The sequence below is a fragment of the Ostrea edulis genome, chromosome 6 (assembly GCF_947568905.1).
Source record: "Ostrea edulis chromosome 6, xbOstEdul1.1, whole genome shotgun sequence".
Lineage (NCBI taxonomy): Eukaryota > Metazoa > Mollusca > Bivalvia > Ostreida > Ostreidae > Ostrea > Ostrea edulis.
The window spans coordinates 29,456,645-29,470,395 of record NC_079169.1 but is presented as its reverse complement, the minus strand read 5'-3'; the positions used below and the strand labels follow the sequence as shown (position 1 = coordinate 29,470,395).

Here is a 13,751-nt window from a genome sequence, read left to right as displayed (position 1 = left end):
TACATAACTCTAATCTTAAGTCAGACGTAAATCACGCAGACAAATTACATTTAAGAAGTAGTTCGTGTTCGTCAAGCAGACGCCATAATAACCGGAACTCAAACTGCTTTATTCTACTTTTAGAACCAACAACATAAACAATATAAATCCGGATAACAGTCGACTGACTGTCGAATACACAATACATGACATCCTCTCTTTTCAAATTCAAAGAAATCAAGTAAACTCAATACAAGTAATGAAAAAGTTCTGAATCAATAAGTCACTTAACACATACAAAAAAGCTGCAAATGAACTACATGACATTTAAGAATGTCCATGACAATTATGCCCGTTTCACAAGAAATGATAATTCACATTAAACTGTCTGCATAACATAGTCTGCGTATTTGCCAGGAGCTTTGATAGTACGTCCCGATCGCGTTTTGTTCAGTTCTTGCGGTGGAGTTGGAAACGATAGAGTTTGTTTTGGACGGGTACATCGAGCTTGTTCGGTTTCGCGGTCACAGTTCGGATGTTCACTAGCATTGTCGCTGTTCGGACGAGTAGTTCCTGGAATCTGTTGAGAAACACTGTCGGGAAGCTGAAAGTCAAATCCTTCGACTTCGGATGTTTCTTTAATCGATTTTGTTTGTTTCATACTGCTTCGGTTGCGACGGTATTGCTTTCCTTCACATGACACGATAAACGATTTCGGTTGGTGATGTTTTGACTCGATGTTGGCATGTTTCCACGAATTTTGTACTTTCAACATTACACGGTCTCCTGCTTGCAGATCTGGTAGGTTCTTGGTTGCATTCCTGTCGTGAAATCTTTTAAAGTTTAGCTGTCTAGATTTCAATTTCTCATGAGTGTCATTGTTCATGGAACGCAAAAGTTTTGCCGTTGTCGGTAATTTTGTTTTCAGACGACGTCCTAGAAACATCTGTGCTGGTGATTTTCCTAGTCCTTGAATTTCCGTGTTACGGTAATCCATTAGTGCTATGTACGGATCTTTGTTTTTCTTGAGAATCCGTTTGACGGTTTGTACCATCCTCTCCGCTTGTCCATTTGATTTTGGATACAACGGACTTGATGTGGTGTGGGTGAATCCATATTCCTTTGTGAAATCCTTGAACTCCTTGCTTGTATACTGCGGACCATTGTCGGATACTAGTTCATCCGGGATTCCATATTTTGAATACATGCTTTTGAGCGAGTTCACAACTTGACATGATGACAAGTCCTTTAGAATCTTGATCTCCGGCCACTTAGAGTAGTAATCGACGGCAATTATGTAATGATTTTGCTGGTATGCAAATATGTCGGACGCGATCTTGGACCATGGACGGTCCGGCAACTCTGTACATATCATTGGTTCCTTAGGATTTGAATTCTGTACTTCTGCACAAATATGACACTTTGAAACTTTGTCCTCAATCTGTGCTGCCATACCTGGCCAGTACATACACTCTCGCGCTCGGCTCTTGCATTTCACTATTCCGAGATGTGATTCATGCACTAAGTCCAACATTTTCTGTTGCATCGACTTCGGAATCAAGAGTTTACTGCCTTTGAACAGTAGTCCATCCACATGTGATATCTCATCACGAAATGACCAATACGGAATAAGAGTCGATTGCAAGTTTTGCTTGGCTTCAGGCCAACCTGACAATACTGTGTGTAGAAGCTGTTGCAAAGTAGAATCACGTAGTGTTTCTTGTTGAAATTCGGTATAGCGGTCTTTCGACATTGGTAGATGTTGATTAAGCGTGATGCTATTGACATCAACTTCGGGTACCAGTTCTTCTGTAGTTTCATCTAGGTAGTGGCGACTCAAAGCATCAGCGATAAACATGAGTTTCCCAGGTTTGTATTCTATCTTTAAGTCATATTTCTGGACTGCAAGAAGTAGTCTTTGTAAACGCATAGGAGCTGCTAAGAGCGGTTTACGAAATATTGACTCCAATGGTTTATGATCTGATTCCACAGTTATCTGTCTTCCATAGATGTAATGGTGAAACTTATGACATCCAAATACCACTGCTAAGGCTTCCTTCTCTATTTGTGCGTAGTTCCTTTGGGCCGCTGTGAGTGCTCTTGAGGCGTACGCGATGGGTCTACCCTGCTGTAAGATAGTAGCACCAAGTCCTTTAGAACTAGCGTCCACAGAGAGCGTCAATGGTTGTTTTGTCCGTTGTCCGTTTCACAAGAAATGATAATTCACATTAAACTGTCTGCATAACATAGTCTGCGTATTTGCCAGGAGCTTTGATAGTACGTCCCGATCGCGTTTTGTTCAGTTCTTGCGGTGGAGTTGGAAACGATAGAGTTTGTTTTGGGTCATAGTATGCCAAAACTGGAGCTTCTATAATCATTGCCTTAATGGTTTTGAAACTGACTTCCTGTTCCTTGTTCCAGTTCCATTCAGATCCTGCTGCTGTTTCAGTCAACTTCCGTAGTGGAGCACTGACATCTGATAGTCTCGGAAGAAATTTTCCAAGGTACTGAACAAGTCCTAAGAATGTTAATAGTTCCTGTCGATTTTCTGGTTTCTGCATCATGGAGATGGCACGGACTTTTTCTGGATCCGGTTTTACTCCTTTCTGGGTGAGTACTTGTCCTACATACTTCACTTCAGTTTTTCGTACCTCACACTTTTGTTTGCTGAGTTTCAGGTTGTACTCTTTAGCGCGTTGCAACACTCTGCGTAAACGCTGATCGTGCTCTTCAATCGAAGATCCCCATACTAAAATATCATCAATGATGACTTCCGCACCGGAAATATCTTCCAGCATTTGTGACATGATTTTCTGGAATACCTCGGACGCTGACTTAATACCAAAGGGCATCCGCTTAAATCGGAAACGTCCAAATGGTGAGTTGAATGTACAAAGTCTGGAACTTTGCTCATCTAGTTGGATTTGCCAAAAACCACTTACGGCATCCAGCTTTGTGAAGTACTTTGCTTGAGACATGTTCTCGATCACATCCTCAACGGTTTTCAACGGGAAGTGTTCACGCTGTATGGCATTGTTTAGATCTCGAGGGTCAATACAGATTCGAATTTTGGATCCTTTGTTCACAACTGTCATGCTGTTTACCCATGGTGTAGGTTCTGTTTGACGTTCGATAACTCCCAGTTCTTCCATTCTCTGGAGTTCTTCGTACACTTTGTCCTTCAGCGAAATCGGTACCTTGCGAGGTGGGTGTATAGTAGGCGTAACCGATGGATCTAACTTAATGGAATACTTCCCGGGTAGGCATCCCAATCCTTCAAATAGTTCTGCATATTGAGGTTCACTCAAAATGTCACTTCCTGTGGTCTGAAGGTTGTCCTTGACGATTTCAGTTTTCGACGAAATAGCGTTCATCGGTCTCACCAAGTCCAGTTTGTGACAAGCATCTGCTCCCAAGATGTTTGGCGCATTTCTGTCGACTATGTAGAATTTCATAGAATGAGTTTGACCATTGCATTTCAGTGGAATGGTGAGCATACCATCAGCTGTGATTTTGTGTCCTGAATATGATTTCAGTAACGCCTCCGCTTTCTCCAGTGCTGTTGTGATTTTAAGCCTTCGATAAGTGTCTCTGGTAATCACGTTACACTTTGCACCTGTGTCCATGAGAAACTGTACATCTGTGTCTCCTACTCTCAATGACGTAGTCCAATTTTCTATCGTGTTGATATCAGCATCAATCATTCCCATGAAAAAATAATTTCCATCATCTAAGTCATTGTCATCAGAATCAGTTTCTTGAATCATATTCACTGGACGATTCTTTTGTCTCCTTGATTGCTTTCCATAATATTTCCCACGCGAATTTCCTCTGAAAGCACCTGGTTCACTTCGCTTTGTTTTCACACTAGATTCACATACTCGCGCAAAATGGTTTCTCTTACCACAACTAGAACATGTTTTCCCAATTGCGACACACCTTTCTCCGGCTTCGTGTTTCCTATTTCCACACTGTCTGCATTTCGGAAAATCTGACTGCTTTCCTTTGTAGTTTGTTGTGATACGGTTCACTTCGTTTCCTACGAGGTCGCCTTTACTGTCCTCACTCATAGTTTTCAGTTGAGCTCTAGAGAGTTCATATAAATTCGCTATGTCTATTGCTTGATTTAATGACAAATCACTTCCGGTAGTAATCAGTTTTTCTCTAATTTTCGCTGAACGCACTCCGAACACTATCCTATCTCTCAGCATTTCTTCTGAATTAGCGTAACCACAGTCCTTAACTAGAACTTTCAATGCTGTTAAGAATTCCTCACATGTTTCATTTTCTTGCTGTGTCCTACAGTTGAATTTGTAGCGTGAGAATATTTTGTTACTTTTCGGTTGAAAGTAGGCCTGGAATTTTGTGTAGTACGTTTCTAATTTCTTTCGTTCCTCATTAGTAATGTGCCAAGTGCTGTAGATATCCCTACCTTTTTCGCCAACCCAGATCATGAGGTAACTGCATTTTTCTTCCTCTGTTTTATCTTTCAGTGGTCCATTGAACATAAATTCCGTGTGTGCTTTGAATTTTTTCCATGTTCCCGGCAGGTCACCACTTTCCCAGTCCACCTTTGGCGTAGCACCAGTAAGAGACTCCATCTGTTTTCTTTGAGTGTTTATGTCAAAGAATATTCACGAAATAACTTTCGATGGCTTATCGTAGACGTGATTTTTTTTCACATTCTGACACCATGTCGTGTTCGTCAAGCAGACGCCATAATAACCGGAACTCAAACTGCTTTATTCTACTTTTAGAACCAACAACATAAACAATATAAATCCGGATAACAGTCGACTGACTGTCGAATACACAATACATGACAGTTAAAAGTTTGAAGATATTAATATTAAGAGCATTATTATAAAAGTATGGATTTTATTTTAAACATAAAATGATCAAAAGATCATTAAAAAGTAGAGAGACTCTGTTCAAATTATTGTGTAAAATAATGAACTTGATGTTTACGTTCTTGTTTTGAAAGTTGTTTACGTTTGACGTTATGTTTTTTCGTCATTCTACAGTGACGTCACAGTATACGCGGCCTAAGAAATCGCTATCCCATGATGCCTAAGTGGAAGAGTTTGGTTTGTGAGCAAACGAACTCTGGTGGAAGTTTGGTTGACCCGACGGTGTATTCATACAAAATAGACGCGACTCTTATAGCCTCTGCTGGTGGACTGTTAGTCCCCGAGGGTCTCTACAGCCCAGTAGCTAAGTACTTCGTTACTAGCTTGAAAATACGGATGTATATTTAATTGCTGTTATAAAATTTAGAAATTCATTTCAAAATTAAGGATTATCTCCCTCATGCATAGCTCTTATCCTTGGACGAATTTGCCTCCACTTTTTTGGCACGCTGTTTTTGGCTATATTTAGCTCTAAAACTTCATAGTTATTTCGGATTTCAAACATTTCGGTTGAGCATCACTGAAGAGACATTATTTGTCGAAATGAGCATCTGGTGCATCAAAATTGGTACCGTATAAGTTTTACATTATAATGGATAATATGCGTGTAACCGTAAAATAGGAGAATTCAAACATCAATTTAAAGAATTAACAATACCGTCATACGCCTGGCAGTGTCTTAAATTTATTTTTATAAAAAGTATATAATGTAAGTACAAGTTTTACTAATAATGAAAAAGAAATGAAAGATTATTTACTATTATTCTCTACACTGGCCTCGTTACATAATCGTATTCAAATAGAATGAGCATATTTGATATAAATTATTTTTTAAAACAGGTTTAATGAAGCGTTAATAAAGATCTTAAATTATTCGTTGTATTAACAATCAACTGCAATGTGATACCAGTCAAAATGCCAAGCTATTTTTAATTGGGCGTCTTGAGGTCAGCAATTCAGTTGTTTTATTGATAAATGCCGATTTGCGTTTTTATCAATACATCCGATCTCAATCCCAAAATCTTTCAAATCTTCTTAAAATAATGGACTCGGATTTCATTTTACGTCATATGGGCTAAGTGTTTTGTAACTACCTTTTAGTAGCATTGTTTTCTTTGAATCCACCCTGTAATTGTCAATCAGGAAAGATAGGCATCTGATCACTACCGATTGATATAAAACAAGTACCGTGTACCGGAGTGACAATGTTCTTGTTTAACCTCGCCGTTTTGGATTTTGGGGTTTAATTAATGATATCTGAAAATTAAAGCGGAAACTGAAGATTAATCATGGATGTTGGAGTTTCCGTCAAACAGAATCATTTGTCAAAGGAAAAACGATCAGGTAAAACTGCTGTGATTGTAGATGTTATTAGATTTAGAAGGATTAATAGATATTTACACCAGATGAATGCCCATTAAAACCTGGTATGTATACAAATTTTACTATATTTATCCTTAGTATAGTTTTTGTGAAGTAATTTAAGATAATACGGTGAATTTGTTACGTTGTGTGATGTAATATCTTTTTTTAAATAAAGACCCACCAAGAAAATGAGAAATAAAAAGACTTACAAGACATAATTCAATAACGCAGTAGTATGAATTATATCTGCTCGTTCGAGTAGAGACATAAACTATAGGAACATGCAACCTGAATATCGTTATGGCTGCCGTTTTATCCGCGTAGTATCGGAACTCAGTAATGAATATTACACAGAAGTTTATAAATATCATGTCTATGTTTGAAATTTCTCCGAAAGTAAATTGCGTTGTACGGAAGATTAGAACCTTGGTACATCTCTGTACATGTAGGTGAATAGGTGCTAACTGGTTTCACTTTCTTGGTTGTTTGTATATTGGCTGCAAAACTTCGGACTATACTCGGCGCTTACGGCTTTTGTGCAGGGAAGGGTCTTTATTGTGCCACGAGGTCTCAGTTTCATTTTGTAAATCAAGATATGATTATAAGAAGTCTAAAAACAATTTGGTATCAGAAACAAAATTAATTATCTAAAGCCTTTATAAACCCAAATATGGAAACCTTCTAATCTCATTTGAAATTCAGACGGGCTTTAATACAGTGTGTCCTTGCAAAGGCTTGACATGGTTAACTTGACTTAATCAAAAACACTTAGTCATCGACAGGTACCATTTAAATCTACGTGACAAGCTGCATGCACGAGATCAGGTTCATAATTCAGTTTTCATTAAAACTGATTAATATTTTTCTTCATCAATTGAAGTGTTAATCACACCTTGCTGTACTGCGTAGTTCCTTAACAAAACTATGATAGAACACGTCATTTTTTCATTTCGAGGTGTCTTCAAGGTGAATATACCATTTGTTTTTTCTAACATCAGACCAAAAATTGGGAATTCTCAAATGATTTGGATTGGTTGATAAATATTTTGGTCGTGCAATGAAAACTGGCGTCTGTAATCACTTTCGACTGGGCCTGGCTATATAGCTGTAAATAAAGCGGACCGACCGTTTATCGTTTTGTAATCGCGATCTAGTGGCCACTTTCAATGGTTTGAATTATTCCATCATATAATAAAACAATTATCGGCATTTTAAGGTCAATTCGATGCTTTAGCTACCCTCGAAGTACAATTATATTAACCTCACCCTCCAGGCGGGGTATATTACACACACATGTAGCGGGGTATAATGTAGGTAAAGAATCGTATTGACCGTAAAATGGCCTTCACTGGATAATATTTTACTATATTAGTTAACTGTATAATAGACTAAACTTTAAGGATGCTTTCATTGTAGAATTGCTGAAGATATTTAAGGCGTTCGATGAGAATGGAGACGGGCGGGTATCTACGTACGAATTAGCTCGGGCGTCCAGGAAAATGGGCGTCAACCAGACCCTGAAGGAGATTGAAAGGGTCTTCAGAAAAATGGATACAGATCGTAAGATCTTCCTGTTTAAATATGCAATTCTGTCATTTATATGTCTGTAAGTTCATGTAGATGTATAATCTCATTACGAATCACTTTGTCTCTCAGCTTTCTTTTCTGTGAATATAAGTGCACTTACGTTCCATTTGATATGGTTCCTGTGTTAGGCATTGGGTTTGGGACCCCATTAAGCTTCTGTTGATGTCTTGGAAAGGACCCAACTAGGGAGCAAAGTAACGACTGCAGAAGCTCCATGTTTCTAACCAATTTTAAGTGCATTTTTAGTACCGAAAAGTATATTTCCATCGCGACTTAAAGGGAAAGGCAACCCTAACTACATTGCTGCTTTTATGAATAAAGTATTACTTACTGATACGTAAATGAGTCTTTCACAACAAATATCCTTGCTTAACGATTAAATCAATAATAATCTATCATATATTTTAAATTACCCGCAACTAAGAGAGCGGCAATTGAAGTTTAATTCATGACGTCACACCGTCGGTTCCGGTTTATTTCATCAGCAGTACTGTAAACAGGACAAGTCACGAACAGTTAAGTTTGGAGCCGTATAGATTTGAGCCCGTTTTTTCGCAAGAAATTGAGAATAGAAGACGTTCAGTCGAGTCGCAGACCAGGCAAATGGTACACTTTCTTCAAACAAATGTCTCAAACCTCAATTTGTTATTACGCAAATGATGAATCCACATATTACATTTCTTTTGAGATGACTCGGGTTGGGTCAGGAATTTCGTTTTTATTTCACATCCCCCCTTCGCATTAGTGAAATTAACAGCTTTTCAGGAAGGCATCAACCCATTTATTCGTTAAAATATACCACATGCACATCTTTGATGATCTTAGAATCTTATCTAAACCAGAACAAGCGGTGTGATGTCAAAATTATTGATTTTTTGTGGTCTTGAAGACAAAAGAGTTCCACATCATGACAGCCTCTATAGATGGCGGGAATGTCAATTGTTAACGTTTTTAAATTAGTATTGAAGCTGATCTACACATGTAGGCCGTATATCAACAGAATAGTGTAACTAATTGTTATCTCTACAGTCCAGTAGCTACATGTAAGTACCTGTACTTCGTTACAAGCTTGAAAATACGGATGTATATTTAATTGCTGTGATAAAATATAGGAATTTATTTCAAAATTAAGGATTATCTCCCTCATGCATAGCTCTTATCCTTAAACGAATTTGACTCCAGTCTTTGGCACTCTGTTTTTCTCATTTTAGTTCTTACAAGTTTATTGTTATTTCGAATTTCCAATATTTCAGCTTGAGCATCACTGAAGAGACATTATTTGTCGAAATGCGCATCTGGTGCATCAAAATTTGTACCGTATAAGTTTTACATATAATTAATCCTATCATTTATCATGTATTTTTTTGGGGTTGTCTTCCCCATTAAGATGTAATTTTGGTGTTCGTGAAATTACCAATGGGTTCCAGTGGTCAAAGCGTCGAAAGCTGGCGAATGTTGTACAATCATGATATGCTTCTTTTACCCTATGACATATATCGCCATATTTTGCAGGTAGTTCAACCTTCATGTTACTTTGCCATATCATGGGTTCAAATTAGAAATGTAGTATTCACTCAATAAACTTTAACAAATAACGAAAGAAAATGTATATTATGTATTGTCACCTTTGAAAGATGCCAGACATGCATAAACTGAGTTATATACCAACATAAGAAAATCGCACATTTCTGTTTCATAATGAAAAGTACATAAAAACTGGTTAAATTTTTAGAAATGCTACTTTATGAATATACATAAATTAATTGTTTTTACTTCCCAATGGTCTCTTAACAGGTGAAGGGTATATAACGTTTCCTGAACTTGAAAAACTCATAGCAGGTAGTAGCGTTGAGATTGATTTCGAAGACGAAATGTTACGTGCCAAATTCAATGAGTTTGATTTGGATGGTGATGGCTCCATAACAAAAAAGGAACTGAAGACTGTGCTTCGCTCCATGGGATGTGAGATGCCCGAGGAAGAAGCAGAAGACATGATTCGAGAGGCTGACAAAAATGGCGACGGTGTCATAAGCTTTGATGGTAAATTTATTAGCTTACGTAATACGAGATTCTGCGCATTTAAGAAATTAGTCGGTGAGCATAATAAGAGTACAGTTGAATAGCATATATTTATGATCTTTTTCTCTCTCTACATTTTCTACCTAACAGAATTCAAGGAAGTTTTAACGAGTGGAAACTTCTAACCGTAATGTGCCTTTCGACTTTGTTGACCACACTCGTGAGTGTTATGTTGATCACATCGATATATGAGGTAAATGAGGGATGACTTCAGAGCCTCATTTCTACACAACCAGAGCCTCACCTCAACACAGCATGACTGTCATCCAAGATTATATCGGAGTTTTTGTGAATAGACTAATCCTTTAGATTTATTTAGATGACGGTCTTTCACCACAAACTATCAATCATTAATTTTGTAAACCCTTTCAATTGTGTCATCGAATGCATTCATATTACCATAAACATGCATTTCTCAGTATTTTCATCGAACCCATACTCTATCGGTAATAATAGACGAATTCATTTGAACAATTTGATCAGGAAATGACAATCATATTGTGTTCCTTTATCATTCATGTCGAACCTTCGTTCAGAGGGGGAAAATTAACCAATTGCTTTTAAAATAGTTGACATTGCTTTTAGAATAATTGGATATCGAATTTTGATCTTAACGACCAAATGTTTTCGACATTTGTTATTGTTTCAATAAATTAATGAATTGTTGGATTAATTGTTATATTTGATATTCAGATGTTGTTATCTTAAGTTAGCGGCAGGTAGTTGAAAATCTTTACCAAATGCGGTTTTTAATTTCTTCCCAATAAAAGGTCACAATTTGCATTCTAGAAATCATCACAACCTTTCTTTCCATATCATTTCTTGTGTATTTTTATTAACGGAATATCTACACTTTTCATATTCTAACTTTATCATTAAATCATATTTAACTCTAGGCTCCTTTCCGTGGCGATCAGAGTAAGAATAAATAGGTCCTCAATTCCCCTTGCTTGTCGTGAGAGGCGACTAAATGGGGCGGTCCTTCGGATGAGACCGCAAAAACCGAGGCCCCGTGTCACAGCAGGTGTGACACGATAGAGATCCCTCCCCGCTCAAAGGTCATAAGAACCGAGCATAGGCTTGAATTTTGCAGCCCTTCACCGGGAGTGGTGACGTATCTATATGGATGTAAAATTCTCAAGCGGGACGTTAACCAATATACAATTAATCAATCTCTTTAAGAATTTGAGGTTTTCTTGAAAAAGATAACGAATAGTGATCAATCTCATATACAAACTTAAATGAAACGGCCACCAGTTTCATGGTTTTGTTGTGTGATAGGTTGTGACTGCCTAAACATTTTATTTACCAAAATCATAAGAATTCTCTACATTCTGACAATGTCCATGTATGCGATAGTCCTGTGATTGTAATGCTTTTTTTTAATTTTTAGTGCTACGGACGACCGTTTTTTTTATATGCTACGGCAGTTGCACGATTGTTGTAAGAATGCTATATGATCAAACCCCTGGCTATGAATCCCTGAGTTCCCTTTTCTTCTTAAACCCTGCGTGTTTTTGTGTGAAAAGAAAGGGGGGAATGCGAATCACAGGACTGTCATACAAATTTATTTGTCTCGCAGTAATGGTTAGGGTCTGATACGCCTGTCATTGTAACATCTGACAATCTGTCTCTATTCACATGTCTTTGTTTTGTTCTATGGGAGTTAATTATAGAACTACCATGCTGAATTCTGTTTGACGTTGAATCATACGTTATTCTTGGGTATTGTAACAGTCATAGTGTATTACACGACAAACCTACGGGATAGTTTTGTCGCCTAGACAAACATACTCCGGATCCTCCTAGCCACCTGATCCCAACTCTAGTATATCTAGGGGTCTGTGTTTGCCCAACTCTCTATTTTGTATTGCTTATAGGAGCTATGAGATCTTTCCTGTACGATAATCAGAATGATTTGAGCATATTTAATCTCTATGGCAAGGACATATTCGGTCGCAAAGCATTTGGATTTTATAAACAATGTACATGTATGTAAGACTACCGTAGGATTTCCCCCGACTTTCTATTATATTCCTGTTGTATGATGTATGACGAAAAAATTCTACAAGATTTATACTGCGCAGCTTTCAATTGTATTCTGTTGTATGGCGTATGCTGAAAGGCTTTAATTAGATTGCTACTGTGACATTATCACATGCGTTAGTCCCGCTGTGGTAGGCTAAAAAGTACAACAAAACAGTGGTATGTTATATCTAACATGATCTTTCGGATCATTCTGACCGAAAACTTTATATTTGATTTGATACACAATGTTAACCATTTGACAAATTATGATTGTATATAAAGCATTAATAGGAACAACATGTGTATGTAGATACATATAGAAAACTATTGTTTTGTAATCGTACCATTTATACATTGCTTTTTAGTTTAATATAGAACTAAATTGATCCATAACCCCTTCCCATACCCGTATGAATGTGCTTTAAATAAACATCTAATCGAATGTTAAAATATATTCGCCGCTTGTCCTCCATGCAAAAATTCTTTTCAGGAAACTGTTTTAGTTTACCATACCATAAACTGGCAATTAAAGTTCTTGTACACTGACCGTGGGAAGCGTACTTTACAACAGACAGGAATGGGGTGGTATGTTTGCATGCCCCGGTCATTAAATGAAGATATAATTGCTTTTGTCCACCATGTAGAAGATATCATAAAAGATATGACATATTTAAACCATTGTTATCAGATAACACATCATATAACATGAGCCTCATTAGAATGTTTTACATGCAGTGTTTCCCCAGGACTTCGGTTGTTGTCGGTAAACGAGGACACCCCTCTTTGTATATTGTAATCTAAACATATCTAATTTGTTATCAAGTTAAGATTGATTAAATTAAGAAGCATATTATTCATTGATCAAGTACGAGACAAAATCTCCCTCACCCATAACCTTAATAAAAATAACTTTGCAAATGTTGAGAACGGCCTTGCTTCTTTATACTGTCATGATTTCTGCATGATAATCAAACTCTCACGAATTACAAACTGTAAGATCTCTCAACTGTAAAAGGATAAAATGCTTCAATGCTTTAAACCTTTGTTCTCATACGAAAGAGTAGATTAGCTCATCTGCGCTGAAGTGAAACTTTCTGATTAGATTTTGATAGTCTGTCTGTAAGGTTTTCACATTTTGAGTTAATTATTTTCAAGACCAATTGAGTTTATTTCAAACAATCTTGCCATTACGTATTATAAGATAAATTTAATGCACATTTGTTTCAATCAATGATCACGTTTATAATTAATTCTAAGGCGAGATAATCAAGAAAGTGTAGATACTGTGGGGTGTTGGAATTTTTCCAACTCGATCAAAAACCCCTTTTCCATAAAATTTGTCTGCAAGTTGTCGTAGGTCCCATTCGAGAATTGTCACTCATGTAGGTTTAGATGAAGTGCCACGAATTTTGATCCATATGCATGCTCTAAAAGCCAAAAAATCAAAAATTTGCAAGAAAACTTTCTTCCAAACCATTAACTTGATCCTGTGAGGAATATAAATAGAGTTGGGCAAACACGGACCCCTGGATATACCTGAGGTGGGTTCAGGTGTCTAGGAGGAGTAAGCATCCCCTGTCGACCGGTCACATCCGCCGTGAGCTTTATATCTTGATCAGGTAAACGTGTTAATCCGTAGTCAAATCAGTGTGTCAAGAACGGCCTAACAGTCGGCATGAAACACTTCAGATAGCATTTGACACAATGACAGATCATATTTGCAGACTAGATCGTGAAAATGACCAAAGAATTTGCAAAATACTTACATTAAACGTGACTGTATAGCATCAAATTGATTACCAG

The 13,751-nt window shown here is 37.3% G+C and overlaps 3 protein-coding genes across 3 annotated transcripts; 1 reads left to right on the top strand and 2 right to left on the bottom strand.

Annotated features, from left to right (window-relative positions):
• Positions 1 to 358: 358 nt before the first annotated feature.
• Positions 359 to 1,837, bottom strand: LOC130047239 (uncharacterized protein K02A2.6-like). The gene has a single exon (XM_056141855.1). It carries the CDS (start codon positions 1,835 to 1,837, stop codon positions 359 to 361), a length of 1,479 nt encoding a protein of 492 aa, XP_055997830.1.
• A 370-nt stretch (positions 1,838 to 2,207) lies between these two features.
• Positions 2,208 to 4,580, bottom strand: LOC130047238 (uncharacterized protein K02A2.6-like). The gene has a single exon (XM_056141854.1). It carries the CDS (start codon positions 4,578 to 4,580, stop codon positions 2,208 to 2,210), a length of 2,373 nt encoding a protein of 790 aa, XP_055997829.1.
• Positions 4,581 to 6,022: 1,442 nt separating this feature from the next.
• On the top strand, positions 6,023 to 10,586 carry LOC125648317 (calmodulin-beta-like). Its single transcript, XM_048875303.2, has 4 exons — positions 6,023 to 6,233; positions 7,671 to 7,814; positions 9,636 to 9,881; positions 10,011 to 10,586. Exons 1-4 carry the CDS (start codon positions 6,179 to 6,181, stop codon positions 10,043 to 10,045), a joined length of 480 nt encoding a protein of 159 aa, XP_048731260.1. The 5' UTR covers positions 6,023 to 6,178; the 3' UTR covers positions 10,046 to 10,586.
• The last annotated feature ends 3,165 nt before the right edge of the window (positions 10,587 to 13,751 follow it).